Below are 17,734 nucleotides of genomic sequence, written 5' to 3' on the forward strand. Positions count from 1 at the left end.
AAAGTGCTGGGATTACAGGCCTGAGCCACTGTGCCCAGCCTAGGGGTACACGAGACTTTTTTTTTTTTTTTGAGCCAGAGTCTCACTCTGTCATCAGGCTAGAGTGCAGTGGCACGATCTCGATTCACTGCAACCTCCACCTCCTGGGTTCAAGCAATTCTCCTGCCTCAGCCTCCTGAGGACCTGGGATTACAGGTGTGCACCACCACGTCTGGCTAATTTTGTATTTTTAGTAGAGACGGGGTGTCTACATGTTGGCCAGGCTGGTCTCAAACTCTTGACCTCAGGCAATCTGCCCGCCTCGGCCTCTCAAAGTGCTGGGATTACAGGCGTGAGTCACTGCACCTGGCCAACTATTTATTTATTTATTTATTTATTTATTTATTGAGACAAAGTCTTGCTGCATTGCCCAGGCTGGAGTGCAGTGGCACAATCTCGGCTCACTGCAACCTCTGCCTCCTGGGTTCAAGCAATTCTCTTGCCTCAGCCTCCCAAGTAGCTGGGACTACAGGCACCCGCCACCACACCCAGCTAATTTTTGTATTTTTAGTAGAGACAGGGTTTCACTATGTTGGCCAAGCTGGTCTTGAACTCCTGACCTCATGATCCACCTGCCTTGGCCTCCCAAAGTGCTGAGATTACAGGCGTGAACCACCGCGCCTGGCCCCTCAACTTTTTCTTAACATGTTTATTTGTAGGGACAGAATTCCATACGTCAAGTTGTCGATTGCAGTGATGTTTAGAAAAAGGAAAAACAGCTAGCACCCTAAGTGTCCCAGAAGAAGAACGGGTAAGAATACCAGAAGCCAGCCACTCAAGAGATGATGGAGCAGCCACAAGGGAATTTTACAACACAGGAAGCTTTCATGTTGGGTGACGCTCACCCAAATATTAATTTTTTTTTTCCCTTGGCCAGTCACGGTGGCTCACGCCTGTAATACCAGCACTTTGGGAGGCTGAGGTGGCAGATCGCCTGAGGTCAGGAGTTCAAGACCAGCCTGGCCAACATGGTGAAACCCTGTCTCTACTAAAACTACAAAAATTAGCTGGGTGTGGCGGCATGCGCCTGTAATCTCAGCTACTCAGGAGGCTGAGGCAGGAGAACTGCTTGAACCCAGGAGGCGGAGGTTGCAGCAAGCCAAGATTACGCCGTTACACTCCAGCCTGGGTGACAGGGTGAGACTCCGGCTCAAAAACAAATAAATAAATAAATATTTTTATTTTCCTTAAATTGACCTTGGGATTTGAGAAAACAAGAACCTTTTATACCACAAACATCTTCCATGCCTTCATTACCATAATTTTTTTTTTTTTTTTTTTGAGACAGGGTCTCACTTGCCTAGGGTGGAGTGCGATCACAGCTCTCCACAGCCTCAATCTACTGGGCCCAAGCGATCCTCCCACCTCACTCTCCCAAGTGTCTGCGACCACAGGCGTGAGCTACTACACCTGGCTATTTTTTTTTTTTTTTAAATTTTGAGACGGAGTCTCGCTCTGTCGCCCAGGCTGGAGTGCAGTGGCCGGATCTCAGCTCACTGCAAGTTCCGCCTCCGGGGTTCACGCCATTCAGCTGCCTCAGCCTCCCGAGTAGCTGGGACTACAGGTGCCCGCCACCTCGCCCGGCTAGTTTTTTGTATTTTTTAGTAGAGATGGGGTTTCACCGTGTTAGCCAGGATGGTCTCGATCTCCTGACCTCGTGATCCGCCCGTCTCGGCCTCCCAAAGTGCTGGGATTACAGGCTTCAGCCATCGCGCCCGGCCTGTTTTTTTTTTTTTTTTTTTAAGATGGTGTCTCACTGTGTTGCCTAGGCTGGAGTGCAGTGGCATGAGCTCAGCTCATTGCAAACTCCACCTCCTGGGTTCAAGCGATTCTCCTGCCTCAGCCTCCCAAGTAGCTGGAACTACAGGCATGCCCCACCACACCCAGCTAATTTTTTGTATTTTTAGTAGAGACGGCCTTTCTCCATGTTGGTCAGGCTGGTCTCGAACTCCCAACCTCAGGTGATCTGCTCGCCTCGGCTTCCCAAAGTGCTCAGATTACAGGCATGAGCCACCGCGCCCAGCCACATCTGGCTAATTTATTTATTTATTTATTGGTAGAGATGAGATCTTGCTTTGTTGCCCAGGCTGGTCTCCAACTCCTGGGCTCAAGAGATCCTTCTGCCTTGGCTACCCAAAATGCTGGGATCACAGACATGAGACACTGCACCTGGCTGCTTACCATAATTTTCATGGTTCCCCAATTTTCCATTGAGCAGATAATCATAATTTAATTCACTCTTTCGCACTGTTGGACACTTACGTTGTTTCTACTTTTTCAGAAATACAAATGCTGCAGTATCGAATAGCTTTCTTAAAATCCTGGCTCAGAGGACACAGTCCCTTGAAGGTTTTTTGTTTTTGTTTTTGATGGAGTCTCACTCTGTTGCCCAGGCTGGAGTGCACTGCCGCGATCTCGGCTCCTGGGTTCAAGCAATTCTCGTGTCTCAGCCTCCTGAGTAGCTGGGATTACAGGCGCCTGCCACCATGCCCAGCTAATTTTGTTTTGTTTTGTTTTGTTTGAGACGGAGTTTTGCTCTCGTTGCCCAGGCTGGAGTGCAATGGCATGATCTCAGCTCACCGCAACTTTTACCTCCCGGGTTCAAGCAATTCTCCTGCCTCAGCCTCCCAAGTAACTGGGATTACAGGCATGTGCCACCACGTCCGGCCAATTTTGTACTTTTAGTAGAGACGGGGTTTCTCCATGTTGGTCAGGCTGGTCTCGAACTCCCGACCTCAGGTGATCAACCAGTCTCAGCCTCTCAAAGTGCTGGGATTACAGGCGTGAGCCGCCGCGCCCAGTCAGTCCTTTGAAGGCTTTTTTTTTTTTTTTTTTTGAGATGGAGTCTCGCTCTGTCGCCCAGACTGGAGTGCAGTGGCGTGATCTCAGCTCACTGCAAGCTCCGCCTTCCGGGTTTACGCCATTCTCCTGCCTCAGCCTCCCGAGTAGCTGGGACTACAGGCGCCCGCCACCTCGCCCGGCTAGTTTTTTGTATTTTTTTAGTAGAGACGGGGTTTCACTATGTTAGCCAGGATGGTCTCGATCTCCTGACCTCGTGATCCGCCCGTCTCGGCCTCCCAAAGTGCTGGGATTACAGGCGTGAGCCACTGCGCCCAGCCCCTTTGAAGGCTTTTGACAAGCGTTGCCGAAATGCTCTTTGGAAAAGCGGGGTTTTTTTTGAGACAGAGTCTCGCTCTGTCAACCAGACTGGAGTGCAGTGGCACAATCTTGGCTCACTGCAACCTCTGCCTCCCAGGTTCAAGTGATTCTCGTGCTCAGCCTCCCGAGTAGCTGGTATTACAGGCATGTGTCACCACACCCAGCTAATTTTTGTATTTTTAGTAGAGACAGGGTTTCACCATGTTGGCCAGTCTGATCTTGAGCTCCTGCCCTCAGGTGATCCACCCACCTCGGCCTCCCAAAGTGCTGGTATTACAGACGTCAGCCACCACGCCAGGCCTGGAAAAGTTTTTTCAAATTTACACTCCCCCAACAGCATGTGAGATAGTCCCCCCAGACACCTTAAGTGAGTGAGCATGAGGGACTCTAATCTGGTAATAGATTCTGGCTGCGCTTTCTGGAACTCTACATGACATTCGGAAAATTCTCTGCCATGTGTTAAATGATAAAACATTCGGCAACGTATAGTGAGAGCCCTAAGAATGTGTGAGCCCCCGATACAACAATTCCACATGTGGACATCCATCCAAAGTACACTATCCCAAATGAAGACAGAGTTTTACATACAGAACATCCACTGCATTATTTATCATGACATTTAGTCAATCGTGGCACATGCACAAAAAGGAATCTCCTACAGCCATTAAAATAATGCTTCTGATGTGTGTTCAACAGTATGTCAAAATGCTTCAGCTACAAGGGAGGTGAAAAGAGAAGGACCTGGCACGGTGGTGCACGCCTGTAATTCTAACACTTTTCGAGGCCGAGGCGGGCAGATCTCTTGAGCCCAGGAGTTTGAGGCCAGCCTGGCCGACGTGGTGAAACCCTGTCTCTACAAAAAACAAAAAAAATTAGCTAGGCATCGTGGCTTGGGCCTGTAGTCCCAGCTACTTATGAGGCTGAGGTGGGAGGATTGCTTGAGCCCAGGAGGTGAAGGTCACAGTGAATTGAGATTGTGCCAGAGCACTCCAGCCTGGGTGACAGAGTGAGACCCTGTCTCAAAAAAAAAAAAAAAGAAAAGAAAAAAGAAAGAAAGAAGAAATAAATATATCAGGTTACTCTGGACACGTTCCTATGGGGTAGCCCTCCTCCACAAGGAGCATTTTGGAAAAAAAAAAAGAGAAAGAAAGAAAGAAAAAGAAAGAAAAGAAAGAAGAAAGAAAAAGAAAGAAAGAAAGAAAGAAAGAAAGAAAGAAAGAAAGAAAGAAAGAAAGAAAGAAAGAAAGAAAGAAAGAAGACGTTAGTAGTTCAAAAACAGGCCGGGTGTGATGACTCATGCCAGCACTTTGGGAGGTCGAGGCAGATGGATCACCTGAGGTCAGGAGTTCGACACCAGCCTGACCAACATGGTGAAACCCCATCTCTACTAAAAATACGAAACTGACTGGGCATGGTGGTGCACGCCTATAATCCCAGCTACTTGGGAGGCTGAGGCAGGAGAATCGCTTGAACCCAGGAGGCAGAGGTTGCAGTGAGCCCAGATCATGCCATTGCACTCCAGCCTGGGCAACAAGAGGGAAACTCTATCTCAAAAAAAAAAAAAAAAAAAAGGTGCAGATGTGAAAGGGGAGGAGGGAGGTCTACTCCCCTTCAAAGGAGGACATCAACCAGGAGGAGGCGGTGATGGAGGGGAGGGAGAGGGGCTGAAGGCCGATCTGAGTGGATGTGGGGGCATGGGGTTGCACTCGCTGTGCACCTGCAGGAGCAGAAGCCTCACCTTCTGCCTGGCCTCTGCGCAGCTCTCGCCGTACTTCTGCTGAAGGTACCTGTAGTCGTAATTGGGGAACGGAGAGGGGCTGGGGAAGCTCCCCGACGTCCAGAGCTTCCACAGGCTCACAGCTGCGATTCCCAGCAGGGCCAGGGCCCCTGCAGCATAGACACCCACCTCCCAGCCAGGGGGGCTCTTGATGACTGCAAGGCAAGGGCAGCCTCTCATTAGGGCTTCCTAGTGGATACAGACCCCCACCCGGGGAGCAGCACTGACTTTTTCATTGAATGGATATTTATTGGATGCCTACTATGTGCTAGGTGCTGGAGATCCCATGTCGAACAAGACATACACTTCCCCGTGTTGCTTGGGACCAGAAGTGTTTTGGATTTCAGGTTTTTTCTGATTTGGGGATATTTACATTACACTTATAGGTTAAGCACTCCTAATCCAAATATCTGAAATCCAGAATGCTCCAATGGACATTTCCTTTCAGCATCATGTCGGCCCGCAAAAAATTTCAGATTTTCGATTTTGGATTTTTGGATTGAGGATGATCAGCCGGTGTACGTAATATCCAGAACAGGCAAATCTACGTAGACAGAATTGACACCAGTCTATACAGTAGATTAGTGACTGTCAGGGGCTGGAAAGTTGGGAGAAATAGGGTTTCTTTGGGGGATGATGAAAATATTCTAAAAATGGATTGTGTGGCTGGTCACACCATATACTAAAAACCACTGAATTGTACACTTTCAGTGGGTAAATTGCGCAGTATGTGAATCTCATCTCTCCGTGAATCTCTTACCAAAACAAACAAACAACTCACCCACAAGTGAGGTGGCTGCAGGCTGTGCAGGGCTCGGAGACAAATCCGGATGCTCAGAGGCTTTTGCTCTGCTGATGAGTCAATAACCTTCCCTCTCTGAGCCTTGCTGCCCCCGAAAACGGAAATTAACAACCCCCTCAACTGTGGCAGGCGCGTCCTCCCCAGCACCGTGCTTGGCACGAGGCAGGACCACACACGTTCCAAGGTTTTGCCTCCCTCTCCTAGGAAATCTGGCTCTGCTTCCCCACAGGAAGCCAAGGAGACACTGGGATTCATTCTGCAGGTCACAGTGCTGGCAAATACAGCTCTCTAAACTGTTCTTAGTACTGTATCTGTCTCAATTCAAGTGAGGAAACTGAGGCACAGAAAGACTAAAGAACTTGCTCAAGGTCACAGAGCCCAGAAGGGGTGATCCTGGGACTCCAACTCTGGCAGCCTGACCCCAAAGCAAGCGGGGTAACCACTGCCCCACCCGGCCTCAACCCTGCACAGTTCCCTTGCAGCAAAGTGGAGAGAGGCGCGAAGGGCATCTCAGGGCTGGAGATGGATCACTGCACATCCATCGAGCACCCACCCTGGTGCGCCAGCAGCCTATGGGCACAGGTAGCCAGGGCTAAGTCAGCCCCAGGCCAAGTCCCTGTCCTTAAGTAGCTGGCAATCTAGGGGGTGGTGTGGGGCAGGCAAATAAATAGACAAATCAGCGTACTGGGAATGGGAGCAGCCCAGGAAGGCTTCCCGGAGGAGGGACATGTAAGCCGAGATATCAGGAGGGGCAAGAAGTGTGCCAGGCCACAGCAACAGGAGCTGGAAGTCAAGGGCAGGAAGAATAGAGGGGTATAAAAAGCCCAGAGTGGGCAGAGTGCCTGGGGGAGGGAGGGAGGGGACCTGGGGCTAGAGAAGTTCCTCATCACTGCTGCCCTGAAGCCCAGATGCACTGGAATGGAGCACACAGTGGGGCAGCCCTTCTAGGCTGCCCTGCTGTCTACTGAGCCACCTTTAGCCAGATCCACAGCACTGACTCACTGGCCTCCAGCCCTGACGCCCTCCCAGCACTAAGCACCCTGTGAGGCTCTACTTTCTTTTCTTTTCTTTTTCTTTTTTTTTCTGTTTTTTTTTTTTTTTTTTTTTTTTTTTTTTTTTTTTTTTTTTTTTTTTTGAGATAGAGTTTCGCTCTTGTTGCCCAGGCTGGAGTGCAGTGGCACTATCTCAGCTCATTGCAACCTCTGCCTCCTGGGTTCAAGCAATTCTCCTGCCTCAGCCTCCCGAGTAGCTGGAATTACAGGCGTCCACCACCGCGCCCGGCTAATTTTTGTATTTCTAGTAGAGACAGGGTTTCACCATGTTGGCCAGGCTGATCTTGAACTCGTGACCTCAGGTGATCCGCCCACCTCAGCCTCCCAAAGTGCTGGGATTACAGGTGTGAGCCACCGCTCCCGGCCATGGCCCTACTTTCTAAAAGAGGAAAACTGAGACCAAGGAAGGGTAACGGGCACATCTGTTTCTCCACTCAAGGCCATCGGTGAGAAACGGCAGAGCCGGGCACAGGTACCTTGGCTTCCAGGCAAGTCACCCAGCACCTCTGGGCTTCAGACTCTGTCTGGAAAATGCAGATGACAAGAACATCCCCCATCTAGCGGAACCACTCTGATGAATTTATTCTAAAGGGAAAATCCCAACAAGTTTTATGTCTGGGATGAGTCATCGAGGCTGTATTTATAACAGCAGAAATCTGGAAACAGCCTGAAGGTCCCACCGAGGGGGCCAGGGAGGGCTGGTGGCACTGTCTTGGGAGGAAATGTCACTGGCCTTTGAGCATGACAATTGAGGTCATTAGGATGGCACTGTGGCAATGCAGAGACACATTTCTGGCATTGTTAAGAGAGGAAAAACAATGAATCCCCAACACGGTCTAATCACACAACTGTGATGTGTGTAAAAGTAACGCAGCACATAGTCACGGGCTGGGCAGACCAGGGGAAAACAGAAGGAATGGGTAATGATAATGGAAGGGCCGTGAAGAAACCCTCCTTCCTCCTGCTCCTGTTGACAGAATGTCACCTGTGGGCTAAATACACCCGTAACAAAGAGATCCACAGAGGCTCCCGGGCCCTGCCCTGCCAAGGCTTGGCATGTTCTGGGAGTCCTGGGAACAGGGTCACAGCACGGCTGGGTGGTAGCCGGGGGTTGGCCAGAGGGCAGGACCGGAGGCCCAAGGTCTCCGAGCAGGCTGTGGGTACAGCCAGGTGGCAAAGCAGGTTCAGGCTTCCCTGTGCCTGAGGCTCTTGGGAGCTGAAGGATGAAACCCATGCCCGGTGTGGCAGAAAAGGGGGCAGGGCTGGGGGCACAGAAGGAAAAGCCCCAGGAAGGTGGCATGAAATGACAATTCACATTCATTTGTTTACTGATTTTATGGAATACCAGTCTTTGGGTGATATTGGAAGTGGGGTCTAGGCTAAGACCGGAAACGAGGGGGACGAGGAGGAGGAGGAATAACTCCCCTTATGAAGCACTTACTATTTATGATTTGCCAGGTCCTGTTCTAAGCACGTCACATATATTAACCCATCCAGTCAAGGCAATCCTGTGAGGTTGGTTCTATTGCTTTCCCCATTTTACAGATGAGGAAGCTGAGGGACAGAGGAAAGATCTGCCTCCAGACAGACTGGGTCCAGATTTGCACCTGTAACTCTGACACCAGGCCCCAGGACTCAGGCAAGCAGAGGCAGAGGCAGAGGCAGGGAACAACTCCAGGCCAGGAGAACAGCACGTGCAAAGCCCTGGCGCTGGGAGAGTGGCGTCTGCACTGTGCTGGGCGCTGCACATCCATCAGCTCTCTAAATCTTCCCAACAGCCCTGAGGCAAGGCTCATCGTTTGCATTTTACAGATGAGTAAGTAGAAGCTCAGGTTTCACCACTTGCCCAAGGCCATACAGATAGGGGGTGGGGTGTGGGGGACTAGACCTGTGAGCCCGAGGGTGAAAAGTGATGGGAAAACCCAGGCACACCCTTCAGATCAGCCCTGGGCTTCCCAGGGGCTGTGTTAGGGTAGGACCTGGAGTGATGGGGAGCCTGGGCCTGGGAGTCAGGAGACCTGAGGGCACGTCCTGACCCCGTTACTCTCTGAGCCTCACTTCTCCCATCTGTGAATGGGGAGAAGAACAAAGGGAGAAAAGACGGCTGGTGTGTTTCAGCTCTGACCCCATCTACCGTCCATGGGGAGGGCTGCAGGAGTATGTCTGGAGTCTTGAGGCATCTCCGGGCCAGCTCCCATCTCCCTGCTGGGGCACAGGGTGACAGGGTGGGAGCAATGGCCCTGGACTGGGTGGCCTCTATTTTTTTTTCCTAATGAGATAGAGTCTCACTCTGTCGCCCAGGCTGGAAAGCTGGAGTGCAGTGGTGTGATCTCAGCTCACCATAGCTTCTGTCTCCGGACTGGGTGGTCTCTGAGTTTAATGCCTCATGAATCTAACATTGACCTTCCTGGATTTATTTTCCCTTGGCTACTTGACAGCCTCCACAAAAGGCCTCGGTGAGTGGATTCCGACTCACAGGCTCATCCCCAGGGTGCAGCAGGATGAGGGTCTCCCCGGGGACCCTCTCAAGTGAAAGAGAGAAAGTCACTTTAACAGGAAGGAGTCACTTGAGTGGCAAGATGAGGAGATGGCAGACTGGGCCAAGCTTGATGTCCCCAGGGCTGTCTGACCTTGGGCAAGTCACTGACTGCCCTTGACAGTGAAGGCAATAATGGCAAGGACAAATTACTCATGTCCCACAGACACCTCCCACCCAGGCCTGGGGTAAGGGTCTCGTAGGCGTGATCCAGGAGGGGCTTGCCCTGGGCACTCACCGCTCAGATGGTATTCTGCCACATCCACTGCCATGGTGCCTGCTGTGGTGACTGTGACTGGAAGGGAAAAGAGAGTAAGCGGATAGGGCTGCAGAGAGTCAGCGTCCCGTCCCCAGGTCCTGGCCTCCCGGCACGCGCGTGCCTGTCATCCAGAGCTTACACTCCGCTATAAAGGGCGTGCCACCAAAGGGAGGCTTGGCATTTGAAGAAATGATGTTTAAAGCTCTTTTCAAGCATTCTAAGACTCTTTTCAGGATTGCCAGATAAAACATAGGATGCCCAGTGGCATGTGAATTTCAGATTTTGCTTTGTTTTCTTTTTTCTTCTTCTTTTCTTTTTTTAGATGGAGTCTCTCTTTGTTGCCCAGGCTAGAGTGCAGTGGCGCGATCTTGGCTCACTACAGCCTCTGCCTCCTGGGTTCAAGTGATCTCCTGCCTCAGCCTCCCAAGTAGCTGGGATGACAGCCATGTGCCACCACACCCGGCTAATTTTTGTATTTTTAGTAGAGATGGGGTTTCACCATGTTGGCCAGGCTGATCTCAAACTCCTGACCTCATGTGATCCACCAGCCTCGGTCTCCCAAAGTGCTGAGATTACAGGTGTGAGCCACCGTGCCCGGCCAAATTTCAAATCAGCTTTTAATATGTGTGTCCCAAATAGTCCATAGGACATATCTACACCAAAATCTTTTCCATTGTTCATCCAAAACGTCAATGCTCCTGGGCGACCTGTTTTTGTATTTGCCAAATTTGCAACCCCAGCTCATTTCCATCCTAACAACATCAGGCTGACCAGCGGCGACGCGGTAGGCGACTCATAAGAGCAAGGCACCCCTGGCTTGAGCCGGAGCCTTCCTTCAAATGCTTCCATTTTGATTGGGAAAGAAAGGCTGCATCTCTGCAATATTCTATTATCAGTCCTTTCACTGCTTGGCATGGTTTCTTCCCCACCCCACCCTCCATCCCCAGCTTTTAGGAACAACTGAAGTTGTTCTAGAAAGGTCTGGGAGCTCCTACAATCCATTACCTGAAGCTAGGCGACTGCTCATTGTTTTATTATTGTGCTAAGAAGTAAATCTGGCTCACGGATGTGTTCTCGATGGGTGCGTGTGGGGAGTCCTGGAAAAGGGAAACTGGGATGGGCTGCGCTGATCTCAGGTCAAGGGCGCAGAGGGCCAGGATAACGCCCGCCCCAACCTCTGGATTCCCGTGTAGTTCAGAGAGGTGGTTACAGACAGTAAGCCTGCAGGCCTGGTGCAGGGTGGTAGGGCGAGGGGAAGGGGACGTGAGAACTGCAGAGTGATGGCCTGGCCCGAGGGCCGCTGCCTTTCTGCCCCAGCAGGAATGCCACCCACTGTGGCTTGATCTTCTGGCACTTTAAAGAAAAGCCAGATACCTGAATTTTTTTTTTTTTTTTTTTTTTGAGACGGAGTCTCGCTGTGTCGCCCAGGCTGGAGTGCAGTGGCCGGATCTCAGCTCACTGCAAGCTCTGCCTCCCGGGTTTTTACGCCATTCTCCTGCCTCAGCCTCCCGAGTAGCCGGGACTACAGGCGCCCGCCACCTCGCCTGGCTAGTTTTTTTTTTTTGTATTTTTTAGTAGAGACGGGGTTTCACCGTGTTAGCCAGGATGGTCTCGAACTCCTGACCTCGTGATCCGCCCGTCTCGGCCTCCCAAAGTGCTGGGATTACAGGCTTGAGCCACCGCGCCGGCCTACCTGAATTTTTTACATGCACTTTCCTGAGTTTTTTTTTTTTTTTTTTTTTTTTTTGAGGCGGAGTCTCGCTCTGTCGCCCAGGCTGGAGTGCAGTGGCGCGATCTCGGCTCACTGCAAGCTCCGCCTCCCGGGTTCCCGCCATTCTCCTGCCTCAGCCTCCCGAGTAGCTGGGACTACAGGCGCCGCCACCACGCCGCCCGGCTAATTTTTTTGTATTTTTAGTGGAGACGGGGTTTCATTGTGTTAGCCAGGATGGTCTCGATCTCCTGACCTCGTGATCCGCCTGTCTCGGCCTCCCAAAGTGCTGGGATTACAGGCTTGAGCCACCGCGCCCGGCCAACTTTCCTGAGTTTTAAAGGCAGCAACCAATTTGCAAAAAATCCAAACACCATTCAGGTGCAGTATAAAAAGTCCTCGGGGAGCGTGACCCACTAGTTCCTGACCCCTTGGAGCATCCTGTAGGTTCCCTTTGGGACAGGGGTTGAATCAGAGGGTAAAGCTAAGGCCCTCAACATTTTCAGGAACCCCGGGGTTCTCCCCAATCTGTGGCTTTGGAGTCAAGAAGCTGGGGTGCCATGCTTCAGTCAGGGTCATCCAGCACATTTGGGATGCCATAAGTCCTAGTCCACCCCCTTAAGTCCGGGGGTGCCCAGGAGCCTCGAGAAGCAGGTCAGGTAAGTTGCACAGCCAGCTCCTGGCTCCCAGCTCTCCTGATGCTGCCCCCACTCCCACAAGGAGATGTGCGTTGTCATGGAGATGGAAGGGCGGTGCTAAGCCAGGAAGGGCTTCATCCGTCCTGACTAGAGTGGAAACTCATTCCTGGGCCTGGGCTGGAGATAATGATAGGAATAGGCAACCTTGCCGAGCACTTCTTATACATCAAGCCCCGTTCTAAGCACTTTGCTTATATCTGACCTCATTTAATCCTCCTAACAGCCCCATGAGGTAGGTACTATTATTATCTCTGGTTTGTGGGTGAGAGTCCCAGGGCGTAATTTGCCCCAGGCCACACAGCTAATAAACTGTTCAACCCAGGCCGTCTGGCTCCATGCTCCAAACCACTGTGCCTCTCTGCAGGTGGGCATATGGTTTCCAAAAAGTTTCCTAAGAATCTGCCAGTCAAATGGGTCACCGGGTCCCTGTCCAAGGTGGTCCTAGCTCCTGGCGGAAGCTGGCCTGGATACGCTGAAACACACGCTAACGTGCACACACACACCTCCCAGCCTGCTGCTGCCTTGCCGGGAATCAGATAAGCCATCGGCTTTTTCCTGCTTACCTGGCACAAGCTGACTTTGCAAGAGTGGAGCCAAGCTGGGACAGCCAATGCCAGCAGCATACAAGCAAGGTATGCAAGGCAAAGTACATCCCACGGCACAACAGGCGTGGTATGGGACAAAGCCTCAAGCTGCATCCGGCCTCTGGCTGTCCGGGGCCCCATCACCTCCATGGCTGGTCCAGCTCAGACCCCAGACTCCCATGCTGTCTGTTCTCTCCTTTCCCTTTAACACGACATCCTTTCCCAGGGAGCTGAGATTTCAGTGAGGGTGTGAATCACTGCTAGGCACACCCAACAGAAGTTCCTTTTTTTCTTTTTTTTTTTTTTGAGACAGAGCCTCACTCTGTCACCCAGGCTTGAATGCAGTGGCACGATCTCAGCTCACTGCAATCTCTGCCTCCCAGGTTCAAGCAATTTTCCTGCCTCAACCTCCCAAGTAGCTGGGATTAGAGGCATGCGCCACTATGCCCAGCTAATTTTTGTATTTTTAATAGAGATGGGGTTTCTCCACGTTGGCCAGGATGGTCTCAGAACTCCTGACCTCAAGTGATCCTCCCGCCTTGGCCTCCCAAAGTGCTAGGATTACAGGCGTGAGCCACCGCCCCTGGCTTCCAGACAGAAGTTCCAGCCTGGTGCCCTGTGAAGGCAGAATCTCATCTGCCTGAGTGGAGGGAGAAGAGAACTGCGGGAGAGGTGGAGGCTCCTAGAGGGGGTCATCCTGAGCACAGGGTTTGTAGTCAGCTGCACCCAGCTCTGACTCCCACATCTGCCCCTGGCTAGCTGCAGCGGCCTTGGGCAATTTTCTTAGTCTCTTAGAGCCTCAGTTCCCCATCTGTAAAGCAGATGTGAGGCTGCCAGGAGGGTGGAATGAGAAGGTACGTGTAGTCAGGCTTGGTACGTATTGGCTGCTGTGGTTAGCAGCCTGGTGATGGCCCACACAGGCCCCCTAATCCCTAGTCTGGGCAGTGTGGGCAGCACTGCCAGCCTGCAGATGTGTTGATTTGTCTTACATTTAAGTGAGTTGCCAGCCTTTTAAAATTGAAAAATTTAGCTGGGTGCAGTGGGTTGTGCCTGCAGTCCCAGCTACTGGGGAGGCTGATGTGGGAAGATCTCCTGAGCCCAGGAGTTCAAAACTAGTCTGGACAACATAGTCAGACTGTGCCTCAAAAGAAAGCAGTGTGCGGTGAGGGGGGACTTTCCCATTAAAAAATTGATTTAAAAAGGATTTCCAGCTTCCCTTTGAAAGTTAGAAGATCTGGCCAGGCGCAGTGGCTCATGCCTGTAATCCCAGTACTTTGGGAGGTCGGGAGCACCTGAGGTCGGGAGTTCAAGACCAGCCTGACCCACACGGAGAAACCCCAACTCTATTAAAAATATAAAATTAGCTGGGCTTGGTGGCACATGCCTATAATCCCAGCTACTTGGAAAGGCTGAGTCAGAAAATCGCTTAAACCTGGGAGGTGGAGGTTGCAGAGAGCTGAGATCGCACCATTGCACTCCAGCCTGGGCAACAAGGGCAAAACTCCGTCTCAAAAAAAAAAAAAAGTTAGAAGATCTGGGGACAATGGGTTTGCATCTCCCGACTCCAGCAGGAGTTGGAGCTAAGTCAGCTCTGCCCCTTCCCTGGCTGCATCCTTCTATTCACTGCTAGAATCTGTTGGCCCCTAGACGCATCCCTGTTCATGAGCTACTTTTGTTTTTTTTTTTTTTTTTGAGACGGAGTTTTGCTCTTTTATCCAGGCTGGAATGAAGTGGCACGATCTCACCAAGCCCAGCAAAGCTATGGGAGATTAAGAGAGGTTAAGTGACTTGCCCAAAGCCACACAGCCAGCAGTGGTAGAGCTGGGCCTGGCAGCCATTCCTGCTGCCCAGTCCAGCCCCTCTTTCATTAGCAGTGACAACCCTCATGCCATCTTCCCCATCCGTAAGACCCATGGGGCAAATCCTGTTACTACCCCATCCTCCACAGACTGTCCTCCACAGAGGACGAGAGGGAGGCTCAGAGAAGGGCAGTGAATTGGCCCAAGGTCACCCAACCAGTGAGCAGGAAGCCGAGACCAAGTTGCAAGTGCTGGCTGTACAGCAGGTACCCTTCTCAACGGCTTTGCTCACTTTGAGACCCCCTGACTCCATCTCACCTGGGACGACCTCAGTGGGCTCCCGCTGGCAGCCTGGAGGTCTGCCAGGCGGAGGGACTGTGGCTTTGGCTAGAAGAGGATAGCGACAAGGTACAGTAGGACCAGGGCAGCCTGTGACCAGAGCGTCCCCCCCTGCAGCACCCCTCCCCATCCGACCAATTCGTTCAGTCCCAAACCCCCAGACCCTAAACTGCACAGAGCTTACTCATTGAAAACAGCTCTAGGTTCAAATTCCAGCTCGATCATACCTACCTAGCCATATCTCCTTACTGCTGCATGCAAGTGGACATAATATGTGCTAAGTGCTTAGCACTGTGCCTGGTTGTAGTAGGTACACAATGTGGACATGATGATTCAATGGATTAATGGATCTCCCTTTTACAGATGAGGAAGCTGGGGCCCGAGGTCACCTAGCATACAAGTAGCAACACCGGGATTGGTGCCAGGGTGCAATGGATCTGGGCCTGGGCTCTTGGCCGCCATGCTGACTCCTGACCAGGCAGGCCTTTTGGGGTGGGGAGTTAGAAGAGCCCCCCACTTCCCCCGGCTTTGCTGGAATCAGACCATGGCAGAGGCCCCTCCTGGGCTTGTCAGAGAATTGGCTTTCCAAGAACGCTGTGCCTCCGCAGGGGAGAGGGGCCTTCTGTCCCTGCCCTCTGCTCCACCCCACCTCCTTGCCCAGTGTCCTCACATCATTCTCTGGCTAGCAAGGGAATGGGAAGGGTTGGGAGGTGGGCCCAGGAGAGCCTCACCCTTCAAGCTGTGAGCCTCTTCAGGATCTTTAGGTTGAAACCTTTTCAAGTCCCCCTCCTCCGCTTTCTCAGATAACCACATCCTGCTGCCATCCCCCAAACAGCCCACAGAAACCGCAGGACAGACTGGCTGGGAGGTGCTGGCTGGCATTTCTTGGGCACCTACTGTGTGACTTGCCCTGTGTCATCTCAGCACCACGGCCCTCTGAGGGGGCTGCTACCCTGCTCCTTGCACTGGAGAGGAAACTGAGGTGCAGTGTGGGCAGCACTGCCAGCCTACAGATGTGTCTTATTTGTCAGTCAGTCACCAGAGCTGACAAGTGGCAGAGTACGGGTTTGAAACCCAGGCTAGGAGCCCCCACTCGGCAGAGCTGCTTAGGAAAGCTTTCAGACTTCAGAGTAGGAAGGCTGGGGGCTTGGGGACTTGTCCTAACCCTTCTTCACACTGGCTATGGTAACTTGGGTGGGTCTCCTGCCCTCTCTGAGCCTCAGTTTCCCATTTCTAATAGGAAGCACTATTGCTGCTGCGCTCTAAAACTGTAACCCCCTGATGGCGAGAAGGAGCTGACATTCCATGGTGCAGCTTTCCCAGGCTTTTGGCGATGGAGGAGGGCGGCACACAGTCTCCCTGCAGCCCCTGGAAGAGGGCTCCCAGGATGGCCAGTTTAGGGCCTTCCACCCACAGGCCAGGCTCCCGGCCCCCCACCTCCCTCCCCGCACTTCAGCCCAAATCTACAGCCTTGAGGCCCTGAGTCTGGGCAAGCTTCCTCCCCTGCCCCGCCGTACCCCTCTCCTAAGCTCTGGAAAGCCCCCCACTCAGGCTGGTGCCACCGGAGGCTGAGGGTCATCTCTGGCTCTTCACACAGCCAGTGCCTCCTTGGGCTGGGGTGCAACGTTTCCCTCCAGATTGGGACGGTTCCCGCAGACCCAGCGCTCCTGCCTCGGGAACCCCCAGGGTGTATGGGGACCGGAGTGTCGGGAGGGGGTGTGAAGCCAGAGCAGGGACAGTGAGGACAGTCAGGTTGCTGAATGCGAAAGTGAGGGGCGTGTGTGCAGCGTGGGCGCGGGGAGGCGTGTAAATGGTGGGGTGAGCCGCGTGTGTGCACACGCGGGGCGTGCGATGCGATGCGCACTGCGCGGAGTGGCTGGGCCGGGTAAGGGCGCCCAGCGTGCGTGGTGCCCGGCATTCGTTCGTGTGCAAGCGCCGCGCGGAGGTTCAGGCGCGCAGAGTGCGCGGGGCTCTGGGGTCCCGGGCCCCGGACCCGAGGAGGGGGCTGCGTGCGTCCGCGATCAGGGTGTGATCCCGGCCGCGCACGGGGGTCGTCGGGGTGCGTACTCACCCGGGCTCCGCGGAGGGGCCGCCGCTCCGGCTGGGCTCCAGCTGCCGGCCCGCGTCCCGCAGCGCGCACGCACCTGCGCCTAGCCCGGCCGCCGGCGGCAACGCCACCCCTGCAGTGTCGCCGGGCGCCCGCCTCCGAGGGACGCGGCGCGGGCCAGGGGCTCGGCCGGGCCGGAGCGGTGGACCGGAGCTGCGCTGCAGTCCGGGCACGCTCCCAGGAGCCCGCCGCGCGCTCCCTCGCGCTCGCCCGCTCGCCCGCTCGCTCCCTCTTTAATTTAAAGTGACAACCTCGAGCGCTGTCTCTGCTCCCGGGGTCCGAGCCGGAGATCCCCAAGCGCGTCTGGGATCCAGGGACGCCCTGAGGCCAAGCCCAACCCCTCGCTCCCAGGACTGGGGACAGGGATGGGTGGGGATGTGCCCACAGGCCTCTGAGAGGCAGGCCAAGCACTGGACTCAGAGCCAGCCGGCCTGGGTTCTAGCCCCAGCCTTCGCGCTCTGGGTTATCCTGTTCCCTTTCTAGGCCTCAGTTTCTTTACCTTAAAAACAGACCCGATACCGCGCACCTCCGGGAGCCAAAGAAAACACCGACAGGAGGCGCAGCGGAAAGTTTCCCCTTTTCTGAATGGATAATTACTCCCTCCCACCACGACTGAGCTGTAACTGTAGGTCAGCTCTGTGCTGGTGCCTTACAACATCATCTCAGTCCTCACTGTGGCCTAGTCTGGTCGTGGTGACTCCATTTTTTACATGAAGAAACAGGCTCAGAGAGGTGACCAAGATCACAGAGCCAAAGGTCAGAGCCAGAATTGAACCCAGGTCTGTGTGACTTCAAACTCCATACCTTTAACCACTAAGGGGTCGTGCTTTCTCTCCCAAAGGAATGAATGAATCATTCAGGAGATATTTATGACG

At 53.2% G+C, this 17,734-nt stretch overlaps 1 protein-coding gene across 3 annotated transcripts in view; it reads right to left on the reverse strand.

Annotated features, from left to right (window-relative positions):
• LOC105469663 (synaptotagmin 12) overlaps positions 1-17,379 on the reverse strand; it is a 28,270-nt gene extending 10,891 nt beyond the window's left edge. Inside the window, exons 1-3 of one of the 3 annotated variants that reach the window (XM_011721000.2) lie at positions 17,359-17,379; positions 9,604-9,660; positions 4,937-5,130 (exon numbers count right to left, since the gene is read on the reverse strand). In XM_011721000.2, the coding sequence (XP_011719302.1) occupies positions 4,937-5,130; positions 9,604-9,637 (228 nt within the window). In that variant the 5' untranslated portion in view covers positions 9,638-9,660; positions 17,359-17,379. Of the gene's footprint in view, positions 1-4,936; positions 5,131-9,603; positions 9,661-16,823; positions 16,954-17,358 lie in introns of those variants that run through there. The other 2 variants (XM_011720999.2, XM_024789064.2) reach the window with 2 other exon arrangements.
• Positions 17,380-17,734: the final 355 nt, after the last annotated feature.

Source organism: Macaca nemestrina, chromosome 12, assembly GCF_043159975.1.
Source record: "Macaca nemestrina isolate mMacNem1 chromosome 12, mMacNem.hap1, whole genome shotgun sequence".
NCBI classification, from domain to species: Eukaryota; Metazoa; Chordata; class Mammalia; order Primates; family Cercopithecidae; genus Macaca; species Macaca nemestrina.